Source organism: Suncus etruscus, chromosome 17 (genome assembly GCF_024139225.1).
Source record: "Suncus etruscus isolate mSunEtr1 chromosome 17, mSunEtr1.pri.cur, whole genome shotgun sequence".
Lineage (NCBI taxonomy): Eukaryota > Metazoa > Chordata > Mammalia > Eulipotyphla > Soricidae > Suncus > Suncus etruscus.
The window spans coordinates 72,185,448-72,207,323 of record NC_064864.1 but is presented as its reverse complement, the minus strand read 5'-3'; the positions used below and the strand labels follow the sequence as shown (position 1 = coordinate 72,207,323).

The window sequence follows — 21,876 nt, the reverse complement described above, 5'->3', positions numbered from 1 at the left end:
AGGATAGCCCTAGGGACCCCCGTGACTGGGAAGAAGGGATGAACAGGAGAGCACACCCCACCTGTTGAGGGAGCTGGGCCAATTCTTTGTTCAGGGTCTGTTTTGGGTGCCAGGATAGAATCCTAATATTGTGACCAAAATGAGTTACAAATCTTTCACAGTAATCGTAATATTTAAATTACATGGGGACAATAAATCAGGGCCATTCCCACCACCAGTGTTGTCCTCCCTCCACCCCTATTCCCAGCATGCATCCCCTATCTCCCTCTCTTTCTTGCCCCTCTCCCCCACATGCTCCCCTCTGTATAGCTTGTTGTAGATTGGGTATCAATGAACTCTAACCCCTTCTCTTTTGGGGGTGGGTATTTTGGGCCACACTCGGTGACACTCAGGAGTTACTCCTGGCTACGCTCAGAAATAGCTCCTGGCTTGGGGGACCAGACCATATGGGACATCGGGAATCAAGGTCCCGACCACCACTCTGGCCCCAAAACCCTAATCCCTTTTAAAGTTAGTCACACCCCTCCTTTTAGTTCCTCTCCTGCCTTGAGGCCCTCCTTCCGGGATCCTGATGCAATCGCAATTGCAAATCACAAGCCCTGACCTGCCCTCTACACCCTCTCTCCCACCCACTTCAGAAAGAACAGCCCAGGGCTTAGAGGGATCAGTATCTGCGGTTAAGCGTTGGTTGGAGTGTTGCTTCCCAGAGCCCTGTCTGACCCCACTGTGCCCACAGACCCTCCAGCCCACATGTGCAGCCTCAGACTCTGGCTGCTGCTTTGGCTGCTTGGTGAGTCTGATTCCATTTCTGTCCACAGGACCAGCGGGGAGGGGGTGGTGGTCATGGTGGTCAGTCTGTGTTATCAGGACTGATCTGGGCTCTCTGGGCAGTGTCATCCACATGGCTGGTGAGTTATCTGGGCTGGTCACCTCTGGCCACCAGGCTGTGGAGGTGGTTGCTTGGGGGCCAGGGAGGGAGAGAGCAGTGCAGAGGGACCTTTCAAAGGGGAACTAAACTTGGTTGGTGGTGGGGTTGGTTTTTTTTTTTTTTTTGCTTTTTGGGCCACACCCGTTTGATGCTCAGGGATTACTCCTGGCTATGCGCTCAGAAATAGCTCCTGGCATGGGGGCCCATATGGGACGCTGAGGGATTGAACCATGGTCAGTCCTACGCTAGCACTTGCAAGGCAGACACCTTACCTCTAGAGCCACCTCTCCAGCCCCAGGGTTGGGTCTTAAGGCAGGGAGGGAGAACCCAGTAGGGCTCTGTGCTGGGGAACTGTGGAGAGGGATAGGGAAGAGAATATGGGGCGGCCCACGCTGCTGGGGCACCAGAAAAGGAAGGGGTAGTCTCCCCAGGTACCGGCAGTGTTGACTGGCTGTGATGAAGAGATGAAAGCTCACAGAGTTGGGACATTTATTACTACCTCTGGCCTGGTGACTGCTGAGAGTGTAGTGCAGAAAGGCCCTTGACCCAAGTCTCTTTCTGCAGAGGTAGCCTCTAGTACCCTCCTGACCCCTGTTGAGCAGTATGAGGTGGTGCTGCCCCGGCGCCTGCCAGGTCCTCGCTCACGAAGAGCCCTCTCTCATATGGTAAGTTAGAGTGGATGGTGGTCAGGCCACTGCCCCCCCCCCTCTCCTCCATGAGTTTCTGTTGTGGAAGCACCACAGGGAGACCATGAGAGGCCTCTCCTGCTTCCTCTCTTATCTTCACTGAGGTCCTGGCCTCCAAGGAAGCTCTGTGCCTCCCTGGGACACGATGGCATCCAGTCATGGCTCAGGCCACTCCCAGATTCAGATAGCCAAAGGGCCAGCTCAACTGACTAGCCTCTGGATGACTCAGCCTCCCACCTCCGCCTCAGGCTGGGCTGGGCTGTGGCTGGGGAGATACTGCCACCTCGTTGCCTTTCTGAACCCACAGGCTACATGCACAAATGGACACACAAGTGAGTGCACGCGTGTGCTCATACATGTGTGCAAACATGTATGCATGATTAAGTGAGCTCATACATATGTGCATATGCAAATGTATGAATGTGAATGAGTGTCGTTGGGCAGCACTGAGAGGAGGGGTGTCAGGGTAATTTCAGGGAGTATGGGAGTAAGGAGGAGTCGGAGAAGAGTGGGTACTCAGACCAGACACACTCAAGAGTAGTTGTAACTGAGTCCAATTTATTGGGAGTTCTGCTTATTTTTTTTTCTGCTTTATATTTAAAGAATAAATTATCATAATAGGAAGTTGGGTAGATCAAGCATGACATTTTTAAGCCATAAGATTAAACATTGTGGGGCCGGGCGGTGGTGCTGGAGGTAAGGTGCCTGCCTTACCTGCGCTAGCCTTGGATGGACCGCGGTTCGATCCCCCTGCGTCCCATATGGTCCCCCAAGCCAGGAGCGACTTCTGAGCGCATAGCCAGGAGTAACCTCTGAGCGTCACCGGGTGTGGCCCAAAAACCAAAAAAAAAAAAAAAAAAAAAAGATTAAACATTGTGAGTCAGCACAATCATTAAACAACTATCTAAACATTGTATGTATATTGTAAATTCTTTGTCATCAGTTTCATTTACCATAAATGGAAACCAGAAAAATATTTACTATTTCCTCTTGGATATGATTTTTTGTTAGTCAACTATTAATCAACAAAGTACAGTTCCATTGCCTATTAATGTTTCTTGGCATAAAGAGGGCAGATATAATTAAAAGACCAGACATATTCGTAGCACAATACTAAATAACTGACTAAAAGCCATTATTGATTCTACCAGGTTTTTTTGTTTGTTTTGTGTTTTTTTTTTTTGTTTTGGTTTTTGGGCCACACCCAGCAGCGCTCAGGGGTTACTCTCGGCTATCTGTTCAGAAATAGCTCCTGGCAGGCATGGGGGACCATATGGGATGTCAGGATTCGAACTACCGTCCTTCTGCATGCAAGGCAAAGGCCTTACTTCCATGCTATCTCTCTGGCCCAAGTGAAACATTTTTGAAAGATTATTGCCATGAGAAGCAGAATGTACTTCCTGAACCAAAGATGTAATAGAAGCAGCTAATGAAACAAAAATAGTAATAAGGGCGGTAGTGCTCAAGATCAAGGCAGCAACAAATTTCTTTGGTCTAATGAAAGCATCCACACATTTCAAAACTAAATAGAATTATCATACCAGTAATCTGAAACTTTAACAGGAATGATGACATAAGGAGGAGGTTTCAATAAGATCAAACCAGAATCAGTGGCTGCAATGCTAGGACCAGTGGTCCTCAAACTTTTTAAAACATTGTCCCTCAGACCTTTGGAGGGCTAGACTACAGTAAAAACAAAAACTGGGGCCAGAGAAATAGCATGGAGGTAAGGCATTTGGCTTTCATGCAGAAGGACGGTGGTTGGAATCCTGGCATCCCAAATGGTCCCCTGTGCCTGCCAGGAGCGATTTCTGAGCCTAGAGCCAGGAGTAACCCCTGAGTATTGCTACGTGTGACCCAAAAAACCCCCCAAAAATAAATAAATAAAAACAAAAATTAAACAAATTCCTGTGCACACTGCATATATCTTATTTTGAAGTAAAGAAACAAAATGGGAACAAATACAATATGTGGCCCATTGTAATTTGAGGACCTCTGATCTAGACAATTAGTAATAATATAATCAGAATATGAAATATTACAGGAAAATCTAAATGATCAAATAGAAACTTGCTGAATAAAGTTACCAAAAGGGCATAGGGAAAATTTAAACATACCTTAATATCATAAATATTAATACAAATATTTTCACCAGGGGCGGAACAGATAGCACAGCAGCAGGGCATTTGCCTTGCACACAGCCAATCCAGGACAGCCGGTTCAATTACTGGCATGGTTCCCCGTGCCTGCCAGAAACAAGATTTCTGAGCACAGAGCCAGGAGTAACCCCTGAGTACTGTCAGGTGTGACCCCCTCCCAAAAAAGAGCAAAAATAAAATAAAATAAAACCAATTTTTTTTGTGGTTTTTGGGTCACACTCGGCTGTGCTCAGGGGTTACTCCTGGCTTCATGCTCAGAAATTGCTCCTGGCAGGCATGGGGGACCATATGGGACGCCGGGTTCGAACCGATGACCTTCTGCATGAAAGGCAAACGCCTTACCTCCATGCTATCTCTCCGGCCCCAAAACCAAATATTTTCATCAGCCACCTTTACAAGAATGGGTTCCATAGAAACATTTGGGAAAAAATTGGAAAAATTATGATATGGAGATATACTCCAATAGGAGGGGCAACCCATCCTTGGGGAAACCTTTATCAATGGCCTTAGGGGAGGAGATGGAGAAATTAAAAAAACTTAGATCTGTACCAACAAGCTGAACCTTTTGCATTAGTCTTAAAGCCACAATCCAGTTATTGTGTCTCTTCAGAGGGCACAGTGTAGGCTTTATAATCTGCGACATCAGGGATAATATTAGGGTAAGAAACAGGTTGAAAAGAGTCATTATAATTTTTTTTGTTTTTGGGCCCGGAGAGATAGCACAGCGGTGTTTGCCTTGCAAGTAGCCGATCCAGGACCAAAGGTGGTTAGTTCGAATCCCGGTGTCCCATATGGTCCCCCGTGCCTGCCAGGAGCTATTTCTGAGCAGACAGCCAGGAGTAACCCTTGAGCACCGCCGGGTGTGGCCCAAAAAACCAAAAAAAAAAATAAATAAAAAAAAATACATATATATATATATATATATATAATTTTTTTTGTTTTTTGGGTCACATCTGGCTGCGCTCAGGGGTTACTCCTGGCTCTATGCTCAGAAATTATTCCTGGCAGGCTCAGGGGATCATCTGGGATGCCAGAATTTGAACCACCGTCTTTCTGCATTTAAGGCAAATGCCCTACCTCCATGCTATCTCTCCGGCCCCTGAGTCATTATAATTTTTGTAGCCAAAAGTGAGACTTTGTGGTTCCCAAACACCATGTATACTTGGCTTCTTTTCATTCTTCATATTTTTATCAATAAGAAAAACTTGTGGGGCCGGGCGGTGGCACTAGAGGTAAGGTGCCTGCCTTGCCTGTGCTAGCCTTGGACGGACCGAGGTTCGATCCCCCGGTGTCCCATATGGTCCCCCAAGCCAGGAGCAACTTCTGAGCACATAGCCAGGAGTAACCCCTGAGCGTTACCGGGTGTGGCCCAAAAACCAAAAAAAAAAAAAAAAAAAAAAAAGAAAGACTTGTTAGGTTGTGGGCAGACATTAAGAGGGGTGGGTACCCAGATATGTAAAGCAAATAGAAACATCACTAGACATGCCTGTAAAATTAGTATTTTGGGGGGGGCTCACACCTGGCAGCGCTCAGGGGTCACTCCTGGCTCTACAATCAGAAATCGCTCCTGGTAGGCTCAGGGGACCATATGGGATACTGGGATTCGAACCACCGCCCTGTCTGCTTCTTGAGTCAGCATCCAGATATGGTCCACAGTCATCATTCCTGGAGTCGAAGGAAGAGCAGATGTGGAAGTTTGGATGGACAGTCACTGCATTCAAGATAAGCACATCAGGACCACGCCATTGGAACATTTATAGGTCCTTCCATGTGACCAGGGGCTTCTCCTCTCATGCTGGACCATGGGTGTAGAGCCCTTATAATCAGTATTCAGAAAATTTATAACAAATAGCATGATTAAGCAATTGATAAGGAGTAAAATACTGACAACCTGAGGCACTTAATCATTTAATTTGAAAAAAATTTTTAAATTTTTGTTGTTTATGTTTTTGAGCCACACCCGGTAATGCTCAGGGGTTACTCCTGGCTGTGCGCTTAGAAATGCTCCTGGCTTGGGGAACCACATGGGATGCAGGGGAATTGAACTGAGGGTCTGTCCTGGGTCAGCCACCTACAAGGCAAACACCCTACCACTGTGCTATTGCTCTGGCCTCTAATTTGATTTTTTTTTTTTTTTTTTTGGTTTTTGGGCCACACCCGGTGATGCTCAGGGTTGACTCCTGGCTATGTGCTCAGAAATCACCCCTGGCTTGGGGGGACCATATGGGACACCGGGGAATCGAACCGTGGTCCGTCCTACGCTAGCGCTTGCAAGGCAGACACCTTACCTCTAGCGCCACCTTCCCGGCCCCCTCTAATTTGATATTTTAAGTTTGATGTTCTTTCTCCACAATAACCTGGATCTGAAGGTTATAGAGAATACCAGTAAAATTAGAAATGCCCATAGTTTTGAAAAATTGTACAAAAGCCTTAGAAGTATAAGCAGGGTCATTATCTGTTTTTTTTTTTTTTTTTTTTCGGTTTTTGGTTTTTGGGCCACACCCAGCGGTGCTCAGAGGTTACTCCTGGCTGTCTGCTCAGAAATAGCTCCTGGCAGGCACGGGGGACCATATGGGACACCGGGATTCGAACCAACCACCTTTGGTCCTGGATCGGCTGCTTGCAAGGCAAACGCCGCTGTGCTATCTCTCCGGGCCCTCATTATCTGTTTTTATATTCTTCAGCACACCTAATATAGAAAAGCAAGACATAAGATGCTGTATGACATCTTTTACTGCTTCTCTTTTTCTATCAGTGACTGGATAACATGAGGCTAAGTGCCCACTAACATCCACGTAAAACAAGTGGCCAAAGCTAGGAATATGAGTAAGATCCATTTGCCATAAGACATTGGGTTTTGAACCTCTAGGGTTCACTGCCATCAATAAAGATGGGTGGGTGATAGGACAGTTTTTACAGTCTCTTACTATTTTGTCTGGCTTATACTCTAGTAATGCCAAACGTTCTCCCATTAATCTTAGGGCTGAAGCATTATCGTGCTACAATTGATGATTTTTTTTGACAATTTTAATCAGATTCATGACAATTCCTTGGTATAGGAATCAGCTAGTGGGGCCGGAGAGATAGCATGGAGGTAAGGCATTTGCCTTGCACGTACAGGATGGTGGTTCAAATCCCAGCATTCCATATGGTCCCCAAGCCTGCCAGGAGCGATTTCTGAGCATAGAGCCAGGAGTGAGCCCTGAGCGCTGCTGGGTGTGACCCAAAAACCAAAAAAATAAAATAAAATAAAAGGGATCAGCTAGTCTTTTGCCTTCAGTAAGAGGCCCTGGAAGATTAGAATGACCTCGAAGATGTCCAATAAACTTCAGTACAATGGAATATTTACAGAACACAGCATGACAGTTGATTTCAGGAAGTTTAGTGACTTTTACATTTCAGGGAACATTTGAAACATTTATCACAGACACAATAACAGGTTAACAGGTTGTACAGGTTCAGTGAATTTTCAGTTGCAGTCACCTTAACCTTTTGGGGCTTTCCGGGTATATGCAGAGACTTTTTAAATTTTTTTTTTCTTTTTGAATTTTGGTTTTTGGATCACACCGGCGGTGCTCAGGGGTTACTCCTGGCTGTCTGCTCAGAAATAGCTCCTGGCAGGCACCAGGATTCGAACCAACCACCTTTGGTCCTGGATCGGCTGCTTGCAAGGCAAATGCCGCTGTGCTATCTCTCCAGGCCCACTTTTTAAATTTTTTAACTCGTTCATGTCCCTTTTCAGAGATGATGCAGAATAGATGCAGAATATACATATGCAGAATTCAGTATGTAGATTAAATTTTTGTGGACACAAGTTAAAAACCTTTATGACTGAAATTATTTTAGCCTTTTATGCAAAAATTAGTAATTTTTATCACAGGAGCTTAAAGCTTTACTTAAGTACTTAAAGTAATATGGTTAAATTTAATAGGAAAAATAAATTCAGCATTTTGGGAGCCCACACCCGGTGACTGACGCTCAGAGGCTATGCACTCAGAAATCGCTCCTGGCTCAAGGAACCATGTGGGACGCCAGGGGATCGAACTGCTGTCCGTCCTGGGTCAGCCATGTGCAAGGCAAATGCCCTAAAGCTGCACCATAGTTCCGGCACCAAATTCAGTAGATGGATGGATGGATGGATGGATGGATAGATAGATATAGATATAGATATAGATATATATTGGTTTTTGGTTCACACCAGCAGCGCTCAGAGGTTACTCCTGGCACTATGCTCAGAAATTGCTTCTGGCAGGCTCCGGGGATCATATGGGATGCTGGGATTTGAACCAATGACCTGCGTGAAAGGCAAACGCCTTACCTCCAATACTATCTCTCCGGCTCGAATTCAGTATTTTTTTGTGTGTGTGTGGTTTTTTGGGTCACACCCGGCAGTGCTTGGGTTATTCCTTGCTCCACGCTCAGAAATTGCTCCTGGAAGGCACGGGGGACCATATGGAATGCTGGGATTTGAACCAATGACCTGCATGCAAGGCAAATGCCTTACCTCCATGCTATCTCTCCGGCCCCAAATTCAGTATTTTTTTTTTTTTTTTTTTGGTTTTTGGGCCACACCCTGTGACGCTCAGGGGTTACTCCTGGCTATGCGCTCAGAAGTTGCTCCTGGCTTCTTGGGGGACCATATGGGACGCCGGGGGATCGAACCGCGGTCCGTCCTAGGCTAGCGCAGGCAAGGCAGGCACCTTACCTCCAGCGCCACCGCCCGGCCCCCAGCAGTATTTTTTTTAACAAAAGTTAATAGTGGGTGTGAGAGCAAATGATGTAACAGCTCCCCCACAAAACCTTGCAGGGTCATGCCCCATTGATCCTTCATCTGTAACAATTGTTTGAACTGCTATTTACTGCAAGAGATTATAATTTCAGATATATCAATACCTGTAAGATTAATACTTTTAAGTCTTCTCTTACCAATTTCCAAAGCCACCATGTATGGATATGAGTTATTAATTTTTTTTTTTTTGTTTTTTTGGGTCCCACCCAGCAGCGCTCAGGGGTTTCTCCTGGCTCTAAGCTCAGAAATCGCTCCTGGCAGGCTCAGAGGGCCATATAGGATGATGTCAGGATTCGAACCACTGTCCTTCTGCATGCAAGGCAAGTGCCCCACCGCCATGCTATCTCTTTGGCCTGAGTTATTAAATTTTTTTTTTTTGCCACACCCGGTGACGCTCAGGGGTTACTCCTGGCTATGCGCTCAGAAGTCGCTCCTGGCTTGGGGGACCATATGGGACGCCTGGGGACCAAACCATGGTCTGTCCTAGGCTAGCGCTCGCAAGGCAGACACCTTACCTCTAGTGCCACCACGCCGGCCCAGAGTTATTAATTTTATGTAAAGAATTAGGTAGGTGAATTCATTCAATTAGTCCTTGTCACCAAGTACATTCAGTAGGGATATAAGCAGTTTTTAAAGTTAATAGTCGCCATGGTTTTGAAGAACTGATTTGTTTTAACCCACTTTCCTTTATACTAATTTTAATGCCTTTTCTGCTTCACTGGTCAGATACTTTTTAGACTTTGGGTCAGAGGTCCTTTCAGGATGTTAAACAGAGGGCTTAAATCCCCTATAGTCAGGGGCTGGAGAGATAGCATGGAGTTAAGGCGTTTGCCTTTCATGCAGAAGGACGGTGGTTTGAATCCCGGCATCTCATCTGGTCCCCTGTGCCTGCCAGGGGCGATTTCTGAGCATAGAGCCAGGAGTAACCCCTGAGCGCTGCCGAATGTGACTCAAAAATCAAAAAAAAAAAATCCTCTATAGTCAGTTTCAATAGGGCTGAACCCAATTAATATTTCCTAATATTTTATTTTTTTGGGGGGTCACACCCAGCAGTACTCGGGTTACTCCTGACTTCACGCTTAGAAATTGCTTCTGGCAGGCTCAGGGGACCATGTGGGATGCTGGGATTCGAACCAATGACCTTCTGCATGAAAGGCAAACGTCCTACCTCCATACTATCTCTCTGGTCCCCCGCTAATAATTTTTAAATCAGTGCTACAGCTATAGGGGGCTTGAAGCCCTCTTTCAATATGGAACCAAATTACTGCACATGCTTACACCTAATCAGGGCCAAATTGTCCTTTATAATATTTGTTAAAACATTTAAATAAGGGCCCGGAGAGATAGCACAGTGGTGTTTGCCTTGCAAGCAGCCAATCCAGGACCAAAGGTGGTTGGTTCGAATCCGGGTGTCCCATATGGTCCCCTGTGCCTGCCAGGAGCTATTTCTGAGCAGACAGCCAGGAGGAACCCCTGAGCACTGCCGGGTGTGGCCCAAAAACCAAAAACAAACAAACAAAAAAAAAACACTTAAATAAGGGGCTGGAGCAGTGATGCAAAGCAGTAGGGTGTTTGTCTTGCACACACCATCCTAGGATGGACCTTGGTTCAATCCCCCAGCATCCCATATGATCCCCCAAGCGAGGAGCAATTTCTGAGTGCATAGCCAGGAGCAACCCCTGAGCGTCACCAGTTGTGGCTCAAAAAGAAAAATACATTTAAATAAATTCTATAGACTTCCATCTTTTGGATATTGACAATATATTCATTACATTCAGATAGCATTTCTTTTTTTTGGGGGGGGCACACCCGGTGGTGCTCAGGGGTTACTCCTGGCTGTCTGCTCAGAAATAGCTCCTGGCAGGCATGGGGGACCATATGGGACACCGGGATTCGAACCAACCACCTTTGGTCCTGGATCGGCTGCTTGCAAGGCAAACGCCACTGTGCTATCTCTCCGGGCCCCAGATAGCATTTCTAATATTATCATAACCCATTGATATTTTTTACACTATATAAAGCTATCTTATGATCAACATTAAGTTTAATACCTGTTGACAAAACTGTCATGAAATTGTATCATTTTTTTTGTTTGTTTTGTTTTTTTGGGTCACACCTGGCTTCGCTCAGGGGTTATTCCTGACTTTATGCTCAGAAATTGCTCCTGGCAGGCTCAGAGGACCGTATGGGATGCTGGGATTCGAACCACCATCCTTCTGGGTCTAAGGCAAACACCCTACCACTGTGCTCTCTCTCTGGCCCCGAAATTGCATCATCTTAACAATATTATATACTTGCAAAATTAACAATATTGTCTTACCACAATAATTTGCAACCTTTTCTACCGAATTTTTAATTTTTCAAAACCTCTAAAGTCAGATAAATTTTTTTTCAGTAGAGGTTGGAGAGATAGCATGGAGGTATGCTTCCTGCCAGAAACAATTTCTGAGCGTAGAGCCAGGAGTAACCCTTGAGAGCTGCCAGGTGTGGTCCAAAAACAAAAACAAATTTTTTTTCAGTAAAGGCTCAATATTTCGTTTTGTTTTGTTTTGTTTTTCATCACCCGGTGACACTCAGGGGTTACTCCTGGCTATGTGCTCAGAAATTGCTCCTGGCTTGGAAGACCATATGGAACGCCGGGGATTGAATTGAATCTAGGCTTTTCATAATCTAGTAGAAAATCACCATGATTAAAGCTGCTTTTTTTTTTTTTTTTTTTTTTTTGGTTTTGGTTTTTGGATCACATCCGGCAGCAGCGCTCAGAGGTTACTCCTGGCAGGCTCGGGGGACCATATGGAATGCCGGGATTTGAACCACCGTTCTTCTACATGTAAGGCAAACGCCCTGCCTCCATGCTATCTCTCTGGCCCCTAAAGCTGCTCTTTTTTGTAGTACAAGTGGTTTGAATTTAAAACAGCCGTTTTTTTTTCTTTCTGATAGTCTGTTACCATTAACAGAGTCTGAGGAAGAGTACCTGCTCAGAAATTTCTGAGAGGTGGTGGCAAAAAGAGGGAGTTTGGCGTCACTTTTTCTCTGGAGTAATTTAATTCATTCAGGCCTGGGTTTTCAAAGTCCCCTGAATGCCCAGTGTTTTAATAATTCCGTCTACTACTTAAAGCACCCCTTTGCTGGTTAGTCTTTTCTGCTCTTCTCCAGCTAACTTCCACAGTTGGAAAGGGCTAGGCTGGCTCTCCTGCCTTTGGCCTTTGTTTACTGCTCGCATTCCCACGAAATACAGAGCAGTAGCACAGTAGCATGTGTAGGAAGAAAAGGAGGTGCAGGGGTCTCAAACTCAATTTATCTGGGGGCCGCAGGAGGCAAAGTGGGGGTGATCCTTGAGTGCAAAGTCAGTAGTAAGCCTTGAACATTGGGGGGTGTGACCTAAACAACTAAAACAAAACAAAACAAAAAAAGATTCCTCTAGGGCAGGGCCACAAAATGTTGTACGGAGGGCCGCTTGCGGCCTGCGGGCCTTGAGTTTGAGACCCCTTTTCTTTGGGACTTGAAGCAGCGGCAGCAGCAATGGTGGCAGGGGCAGGCTGTGGTTCGGGCTTGGAGATGGCACTTGAGTCCATAGCTGTTCCCTGCCTGCACCCCAGGCTCAGCAGTACCTTAACTTGTACCTGCCCTTCACTCACCACACACATGCAGATAACTTCATGTGATCTTTCTCTGCCCTAGCCCTCAAAGAGTCACAGAAAAGCAGCTGAGACTGGTCGGAAAGTCACTCTTCAGGACAAATGATGGTCGTTTAAGAATTGTTCAGAGAGGGGCCGGAGAGATAGCATGAAGGTAGAGCGTTTGCCTTGCATGCAAGGCAAAGGTAGAGCCAGGAGTAACCCCTGAGCACTGCTGGGTGTGACCTAGGGCCCCCCCTCTAAAAAAAAGATTAAATATTATGTGTCAGCACAATCATTAGACAACTATCTAAACATTGTATGTATATGGTAAATTCTTTGTCATCAGTTTCATTTACCATAAACAGAAATCAGAACAATATTTATTATTTATTATTTCCTCTTGGATATGATTCTTGTGGGTATTTGTTTTTTGTTTTTGTTTGTTTGTCTGTTTTTGGTTTTTGGGCCATACCCCGTGGCACTCAGGGGCTACTACTAGCTATGCGCTCAGAAATCTCCTGGCTTGGGGGACCATATGGATCGCTGGGGGATCGAACCATGGTCCTTCCTAGGCTAGGGCAAGCAAGGCAAATGCCTTATCGCTTGTGCCACTGCTCCAGCCCTTTTTTGTTTTGTTTTGTTTTGGTTTGGTTTTTGGGTCACACCCGGCGGCACGCAGAGGTTACTCCTGGTTCTTTGCTCAGAAATTGCTCCTGGCAGGCATGGAGGACCATATGGGATGTCAGAATTTGAACCACCATCTGTCCGTCCTGAATTTGCTGTGTGCAAGGCAAATGCCCTACCACTGTGCTCTCTCTGGCCCAGGATATGATTCTTGTTTTTCAACTATTAATTGACAAAGTACAGTCCCATTGTCTATTAATGTTATACTAAGGAACTATAGTAAAAAGAGGACAGATGTAATTAAAAGACCAAACACATTCACAGTCTACACAATACTAAATAACTGACTAAAAAACATTATTGGGGCCGGAGAGATAGCATGGAGGTAAGGTGTTTGCCTTTCATGAAGAAGGATTGTGGTTCGAATCCCAACATCCCCTATGGTCCCCTGTGCCTGCCAGGGGCGATTTCTGAGCCTAGAGCCAGGAGTAACCCCTGAGCACTGCCGGGTGTGACCCAAAAACAAAAGCAAAACAAACAAAAAATAACAAAAAACATTATTATCGATTCTACCAGCTTGGAAAAATATAGATTCTACCAGCTTGAGTAAACTATTATTATAGATTATTCCATCGGTTTAGAATAAGGTGTTTTCCAACAATTCTTGTTTTAATGAGAGGGACAAAGGCACAGTTTTTTTTTTTATGTACTCAGCATAGTTCATTCTGATCATACATTAATGTTTAGTAAGTTCATTGTTGCTATCCTGCCAAGCACTAACCTAGGACACAACTGACCTTTTCTCAGCAGTGTTTTCCAGGATTGCTCCCCCTTTTTCAGTAGGGAGGCTTGGCCTGCGCCCAGCAGTCCTGCCAGTAATTAGCCATCATGCCTATAGGCCTCGGGCTATGAGTTCATACGTGTGTGCATATGCAAGTGGGTGCGCATGATGGGTTTGCATGAGTGAGCTAGTATTTATAAGTCTATGTGCATGTGGACACATGTGTGTGGGTGAGGAACATGTGTGTGGCCAGCACATGTGGCTGTCCTGCTCTTGGCAGAGCCTTCTTGGCCCTGATGAGGCCTATCCTTAAGCGGCCCACAGGGCTGTGTTTCAGCAGCTCCAGGCACAAAAAAGCGGGGACCATGCTTAGTGCTATCAACAGGATCACCCCATGTTCCTACTCACTTGATGGCCCAGCAGGGCCTGGAGTCCCTGAGGAGCTCTAGACTGCTCCCCAGAGCCCAGTATAGGGTGTATTAATGTCTCCACTCCCTACCAGACCCGCCACCCAGAGAGTGTGAGCTATGTCCTTGGGGTCCCAGGACGCACCTTCACCCTGCACCTGCGAAAGAACAGGTGAGCAGAAGACCTGCCCCACACCCTAATCCCACCTGATCCCCACCCCCACACCTTCACCCTGCCCCTGCTGGTTAGAGGGTCCACCCCAGCCCCATACTGGGACTTCTGGATGGTGCCATCCCTGTACAGCACCAGGGACCTGGTGTCTCCCCAGGGACCTAGTTGCCTCGGGCTATACAGAGACCTATGTCACTGCCAACGGCTCCCAGGTGACAGAACAGCTGCAGCCACAGGTAGGTGGAGGCCTCCCTGAGCAGGCCTGGGGGCAGCAAGATGGGACCTTCATGCCCTCCTCCCGCAGGACCACTGCTTCTATCAGGGACACGTGGAGGGCTACCCCGAGTCGGCTGCCAGCCTCAGCAACTGCGTTGGCCTCAGGTGGGCACCTTGGAGACCTGCCAAAACCCCTACAAATGAGCTCGGGAGCCCAGGCCTGTCCTGGCGCTGCCCTGCAGGGCCTAACTCAGTTCCCTCACCCTCAGGGGCTTCTTTACGGTGGGCTCAGCCATGCACCTGATTGAGCCCCTGGAGGGTGCTGGGGAGGAGGGGCCACATGCCCTGTACCAAGAGACGCAGCTGCAGCAGGTGGCCGGGACCTGTGGGGTCAATGACTCCAACCTGGATCACATTCTTGGGCCTCGGGCCTCAGCCACCTTCAGGTCCCAGGTGAGAGGTTTACTGAGCAGCCTACTGTCTACATGGCCTTTGCACTCCCAAGACCCCTCCATGCAGCAGTGAGGGTACTTCTGCCATCCCCAGGAGGCAACTGAATAATGGGGGGCAGCTCTGGGACCCAGAGTACGTGACCACAACACTGACCGACTTTTCGTTATCCCCAGACCTGGCCACCTTCTCGAGAAACCCGCTACGTGGAACTGTACGTGGTCACAGACTATAGTGAGGTGCATAAGGGGGCAGGTGAGGGGCTGGGTCATGAGGGCACCGCAGCCCACCCAAGGGTCCTGAGGGTCCCCATTCTCAGTTTCAGCTTCTGGGCACCGTGGAAGCTGTGCGCAGACGGGTACTAGAAGTGGTCAACCACATGGACAAGGTACATACTGCCCTTAGTGGCTGCCAGAGCCCTTGCATGGGGGTGCAAGCCCCCCAGTCAGTGATGAGCCATCTGCTGTCCTGTGTGTCCCAAAGCCTGAGGGGGTCCTGCCCTTTCCCAGCTATATCAGAAGCTTCACATGCGTGTAGTCCTGGTGGGCCTGGAGATGTGGAACAGCGGAGACAAGATTCACGTCAGCTCCAAGGATGACACCACACTCGACAACTTCCTAGCCTGGTGGCAGAACCAGAACAAGTGGCACCTGTACGACAGCGTGCACCTCATCACGTGCGTGGGAGTATGGGCAGGCTTGGTGTGCCTGGGGGTGGGTGCAGATGAGTACAGGTACATCTGGCCCTTTGGGTTTGTGTGGGCCCCACACACAGGATGGGGCTGCACAGGTGAGGCAGAACCCCACCCACATGCTCTTCCTTTTCAGGGCTGTGGACTTCACCGGGACCACTGTGGGGTTGGCCAAGGTGGCTACTATGTGTTCCAAGTACTCGGGTGGTGTGAACCAGGTGTGCAAGCTGTTGGCCTGGCCACTACGGGGTCCAGGTGGAGGGACCTATGTTAGTGGGTGTGTGGGAAGCTGGCTGGGCCCGGCCTGTGAGTTGCCTTGCTGGAGAACATGCGAGGCTTCCCTCAGCGGGCCCCAGAGACGGCTCTCCCTCAGGACCACCACAGAAACCCCGTGGGTGTGGCGGTCACCATGGCCCACGAAATGGGCCACAACCTGGGCTTGGACCACGATGACAACGTGCCTGGCTGCTACTGCCCAGAAGTGGAGGGGGACCGCAAATGCGTTATGACCGCCAGCCTCAGGTGAAGCCAAATCCAGCCCGGGGCTCTGCCTGTGGGAGACTTGGGCAGCCCCGTAATGGTCTGCACCCACAGCTCCAGCTTCCCCAAGATCTTCAGCTACTGCAGCCGGGCTGACCTGGAGACCTTTGTGGCGACGGAGCAAGCAGCCTGCCTGAGGAACGCCCCAGACCCTGTGCGGCTAGTGGGTGGCCCCAAGTGCGGGAACGGTTTTCTAGAGCACGGGGAGCAGTGTGACTGCGGCCCACTCCAGGTACGTGGCACAGAGCCAACCCTGGCATTGGGGACACTTCCTGCCTGGGCTCTGGGAGGGAGGGAAGGAGACGAGGAGTTCTGGTCTCATGGCCACAAGAGCTGCATGCAAGCCCCAACCCCCATGGGGATGAAGAGCCACAGCAGGACCTTGCCCCCTCAGGACTGCCAAAACCCTTGCTGCAACGCCTCCACCTGCCAGCTCGTCCCTGGTGCCGAGTGTGGACAAGGAACCTGCTGCCAGAACTGCAGGGTGAGTGGGCTTCGCCCCGCCCATAGCCCCACTGTTCACTCATTCCTGCCTACACCTCACTCCGTCTCACCTACCCAAAGCCCTGCCCCTTACTCAAGGCCCACTTCAGTCCCGCCCTATCAATAGCCCCTTTAACTCACACCCCCGCCCCTTGTCCTCAGCCAGACCCACACACAACCATGCCCCAGAAACCACGTTCCTTGCCAGTAGCACGCCCCTTACCCACAGCCAGGCCCACAGCTCACCCCAGGTGCCCCGAACCTCAGGCACTCCCACTTGCCCAGCCCAGCTGGAGGCAGCCTCGAGCTGGGCAGTGGCAAGATTCTCTGGGATCTGCTGGACCAGGTGAAGGCCGCTGGGGAGTTGTGCCGGGCCGCCAAGGATCAGTGTGACCTGGAGGAGCACTGTGACGGGCTTGGGCCCGAGTGCCCCGAGGATGCCTTCCAGGAGAATGGAACGCCCTGCCCGTGGGGCTACTGCTACAATGGTGACTGCCCTTCTCTGGCCAGGACGTGCCAGAAACTGTGGGGGCCAGGTGAGGCACACTCTGTAGTCAGGGGGTGGGGGGTGGGGTCGGGAGCTTGACCTAGCTGACCACACTGCCCTGCAGATGCCCGCGTTGCCATGGACAAATGCTACAGCGTCTCCATCGCACCGAACTGCAGGGCCAGTTTGCCCCGGGGTGTAGATAGGTAAGAGCGACTTTGCAGGCAGCCCCAGGAGGAGGTGGAGGGGCTGCGGAGGACAATGTAGGTCCAGCATGAAGCCCACCTGTCCCGTCTATCCCATCCTAGGGTCGACAGGTGTGGGGTCCTGTTCTGTGAAGGCGGCCAAAAGGCACCTGAGCTCGCCTCCTGTATAATCTCCCTCTCCTCGGGCACCTGCCAGGCACTCTACCAGGACAACAGGAACTATGTGCCTGTGCCCCAGGGTACGCGCTGCGGCCAGGACAGGGTGAGTGCCCACTATGCGGAGCCCAGTCATGTGGGTGGCGGCGCTGGGGTGGGATAGGGTGCTCCAGAAACCTCAGGCTGCAGAGCCCACAGGTGTGGTGGGCAGCAGGCTGGGCCCAGATTCTGCATGCCCAGGTTCCAGGTTGGTTGTGTGGGTGAGGGGGCAGGTAGGGTCCGTACTCAGCTAGATGCCTCTCTCAGGTGTGCTGGAACAGGCGTTGTGAGGATCTCCTTGTCTACAGCTCCAGGAACTGCTCAGCCAAGTGCAATGGTCATGGGGTAGGGACGAGGGCTACAGTGGGTGGAGGGCTGCATGGGACAGGGCTGGAGCAGCAGCAGGAGGGTGACAGGGTGCACATACATGGTCAGAGGGGAGTGGGAGGGTGAGGGCAAGACTGCATGGTATCTTAATGTGCCTGTGCAGTTGTGTCTGCGTGCTTTTTTATGTAGGTGTGTCTCTGCATGCGTGTATTTATGTGTCTATGTGTCTATTTGCATTTGCTGATATGTGGTTTATGTAGATGCATGAGTAAGCAGGCTAGTGCCTGTTGTGTGTACATGTCACATGTGCTCTCGTGTGTTCATGTGTCTTCTGAACATGGGTGAAACAGAAGCTTCATGCCCTAATCCTAAGAGATTTAAGGGACACAGGTCTGGAAGCAAACTCCAACATAGGAAATAATCCACACATGATTAAGGAAATAAAACAGGTTCAAGAACTTCCACACACAAGCCTTCCACTCCTAGTACTAAAAACAGCAAGCAGGGCCCGGAGAGATAGCACAGCGGTGTTTGCCTTGCAAGCAGCCGATCCAGGACCAAAGGTGGTTGGTTCGAATCCCGGTGTCTCATATGGTCCCCCGTGCCTGCCAGGAGCTATTTCTGAGCAGACAGCCAGGAGTAACCCCTGAGCAACGCTGGGTGTGTCCCCCCCCAAAAAAAAAAAAAACAGCAAGCAGATAACTCAGTCATAGAAAACCAAAAATGCAAGTGGTTTTTCATTGAGACCCAGGGTCTTTTGTGGGAAGCACAAGACCACACTCTGGGATGGACAACCGGTAGGATAAGAGACCAATCCAGGAGCTGTAGAGATAGCATGGAGGTAAGGCGTTTGCCTTTCATGCAGAAGGTCCATGGTTCAAATCCCGGCGTCCCATATGGTTCCCCGTGCCTGCCAGGAGCGATTTCTGAGCATAGAGCCAGGAGTAACCCCTGAGCACTGCCGGGTGTGACCCAAAAAAAAAAAAAAAAAAAAGAGACCAATCCAAAGGTCCAATGATTGACAAGCACCAACAAAAAGACTTATTGAATAGGGTGAAGACTAGTTACACCAACAGTCTTATGTGTCTGCATGTGCACAGCATGTGATAAGCTCTGTATGGGTGTGGGTGCCTGCCTGTGTGTATGTCTGCATATTTGCACTGCTGTGTGCATGTAATGCCCCTTGCTGTTCCTGTCCTGCTAAGGGACTGAGCTTCGGGCCCCGTGCCCACTCCCACATGCCCGCAGGTGTGCAATCACAAGCAGCAGTGCTACTGCAGCCCTGGCTGGGCTCCGCCACACTGTGCTCAGCAGCTGTCAGGTACACGGGCAGGTGGGTCCTTTGGGCTTGGGGCATCATAAATGGGGGGGTGTCCAGGGCACAGGCGCACCACAGACATTTTAGCCCCCTGTGCCCCCTAAGCTGGGGTCAGCGGGGCTTGGGGGCACAGTCTGAGGCTCCCAGCCTCCATGGTGCCCATGGACAGACCCAGGCTCTGGGTGGCCCTGATAGACTTCTGTGACCACAGTGTCCCGCAGTTTCCCAATGGTTGCGAAGGTAGCCGTGGCTGTGGCCCTGGTTCTGTTGCTGGTACTAGCTGTCGTGGTGTTCTTTCTCCGGAAGAGGTAAGCACTGTGCAGAAGGCAAGGCCCTGTCCCCCACTTTCACATGCAGTAATAACATGACAATACTTGGCCTGAGAAGCTTCCTGGTGGGCAGCTGTGTCTTAAGTCTGTGGGAACCTGGGTCTGCTGCTGGCCATTATTGGGCATCTCCCCATGGCCTCCATGGACCCTATAGCACACCAGAACCAGAGACAGGCCATGTGTGATGTGGGGCCAATACAGCTGGCAGGCAGGGCCATGCCCAGGCACCTGTCCCTGGACTGTTTCCTGAAGCCTGGACACTCATCTTGCCTTTATTTTTCCCCAGGAACTCAACATCCAAGAGGCCCATGGGACTGTCCAACCCCCTGTTTCATAAGGGGGACAGCACGCCAGCCATGGGGGAACTTCCGGCTCACTCCATGGCCCACCCAGAGCAGATCTCCACCACCCACTCCATGCAGCCCTCTAGGCCAATGGCTCCTAAGGTGACCCCTAAGCGGTCACCCCCTGCTGTAAGTCAAACTTATCTGATGGGTTCTTGAAGCTGGAAAAAGGTTCCAGACCTATCCCTCAAGCAGACCCAGCCCTGCCCATCATGTAGGGTGTAGCCTGCTGCACCACATTCTCCCGAGGAGGAAGCGTATGGGTCTAGACTGGCGGTCTGAAAATGGCAGGATGCTAGGGTTTGATTCCTGTGTAGTCTAGACCAGTATCCATGCTAGCCACCTGCATTCAGCCTGAACAAATGTGTCCACACACAGGCTCACTCTTCCTAGGGTCAGAGCAGAGCTCTGCTGAGGCACACACACACATGATATGTAGAGCATGCATGTAGTATACACACAGGACCTCAAGTACCCAGTCTGTGGTGAGGGCAGCCCTGACTGGGTGCTCCCAGGCTGTGCTCATACTCCTTCCCTTGCAGCCTCCAGTCCCCCTGCCAGGCCCACCCTGCAAGGTTCCCATGTACTCACAGCAGGCCCAAGACCAGGTAAGCAGGCGGGGTGAGGAGCACGGAGAGGGCGTCCGGGTCCTTCCTGTGAAGGAAGGACCGGGACAGTTTGTCAGTGTGCTGTGGGCCAGGCACATGCTTATGGCTCAGAGTGGACATGAGCTGAGCCTGACCTGTGCCCCTGACCACTCCTCCCCCAGCTCATATATGCAACTCCCATGAAGCCCCCGACGCAGCTGAAGCCTAAGCAGGTGAGAGGGGCTGTGCCCAGGGACCCCTATAATGCCCCAAGGTTGCTGCAGGCTGAACCACACAGCACGTGGAAAAAGCAGAGGGAGCTGGGGAGAGTCTTGCAGATCTGAGCCAGCGAGGTTGTCCAGTGTCAGCCTGCACAGTCCCCAGCTTTGGCCTTCCCAGGAAGCCCTTTACCTCTCGCACTGTTGCTCATGGCTATGACAGGTGGCACTAGCAGGCCAAGTCCCCATTTGCTGTTGGGTCATAGGGCCAAGTGAAGGGCAGTCTTGCATACACCTGACTGGTCGAGGTGGGGGTCTCAGTAGAGGGCAGCAGCAGTATCCTCTCCTGCTTGGCTGTTGGCAGCTGTAGCACCACAACTCAGCTTCCCTGAGTGGTCACTGTTAGGATGCTTCGGGACCAGCTCCACAGCCCCTTTATCCCTCCCATGGATGCCCTGCACTCTCTCTCTGCCACTGGTCATAGTTCAACTCTCTCTTCTCTCCCACTTTGCATTTTCATTTTCATTATGTATGGGAAGTTGCAAACATAGCTTCGAGGAGCCAGAGAGCTAGTCAAAGAATTAAGGCACTTTCTTTGCAGTGGGCTGGCGCTGGCTTCATCTCTGGCAGGCCAAGTGCTGCCAGGGGCTACTCTGAGCAGAGATAAATCTAGCTTCTGGGCACCACTGGGCTGCTCCCTAACTAATAGCTTTAAAATGTTGATGGGAGGAATGGGGCTTTTAGTTGGCAGGGTTTTTGGCTCCAGGTCTATAGCACATTTACTGAACTGCACAAAATCAACATTCCCTCCCGCAGTAATGCCAGATGGGGTAGACTGAGGGGCTGCAGAGGGAAGGGGCTAGATCTGAGGTCTCACCTGTGTTGTACCCCCAGGTCATGAAGCCAACCTCTGCACCCCCGATGCCCCCAATAAAACCAGCAGCTGGAGGTGCCGCACCCCCGATGCCCCCAATAAAACCAGCAGCTGGAGGTGCTCAGGTGAGGACCCCATAGGAACAGCACAGTAACCCCTGCCCACTGAGTGCCAAGTACTTGGCCTCAACCGCAGGGCCAGCCTCACCATCAGCCAGAGGCAATGCTGCTGATCCGGTGTGTTCTTTTTTTTTTTTTTTTTTTTTTGGTTTTTGGGCCACACCCGGCGGTGCTCAGGGGTTACTCCTGGCTGTCTGCTCAGAAATAGCTCCTGGCAGGCACGGGGGACCATATGGGACACCGGGATTCGAACCAACCACCTTTGGTCCTGGATCAGCTGCTTGCAAGGCAAACGCCGCTGTGCTATCTCTCCGGGCCCGATCCAG

The 21,876-nt window shown here is 50.0% G+C and overlaps 1 protein-coding gene across 1 annotated transcript; it reads left to right on the top strand.

The window, feature by feature from the left end:
• The first annotated feature begins 648 nt into the window (after window positions 1-648).
• ADAM8 (ADAM metallopeptidase domain 8) lies at window positions 649-20,729 on the top strand. The gene is made up of 22 exons (XM_049790459.1): window positions 649-790; window positions 1,493-1,593; window positions 14,090-14,166; window positions 14,324-14,402; window positions 14,471-14,547; window positions 14,652-14,835; window positions 15,009-15,071; window positions 15,152-15,220; window positions 15,342-15,508; window positions 15,660-15,741; window positions 15,897-16,045; window positions 16,118-16,295; window positions 16,458-16,547; window positions 16,893-17,082; window positions 17,158-17,239; window positions 17,342-17,501; window positions 17,702-17,779; window positions 19,010-19,094; window positions 19,291-19,387; window positions 19,695-19,881; window positions 20,295-20,360; window positions 20,522-20,729. The coding sequence occupies exons 1-22, from the start codon at window positions 751-753 to the stop codon at window positions 20,681-20,683; spliced, it is 2,463 nt and encodes an 820-aa protein (XP_049646416.1). The 5' UTR covers window positions 649-750; the 3' UTR covers window positions 20,684-20,729.
• Window positions 20,730-21,876: the final 1,147 nt, after the last annotated feature.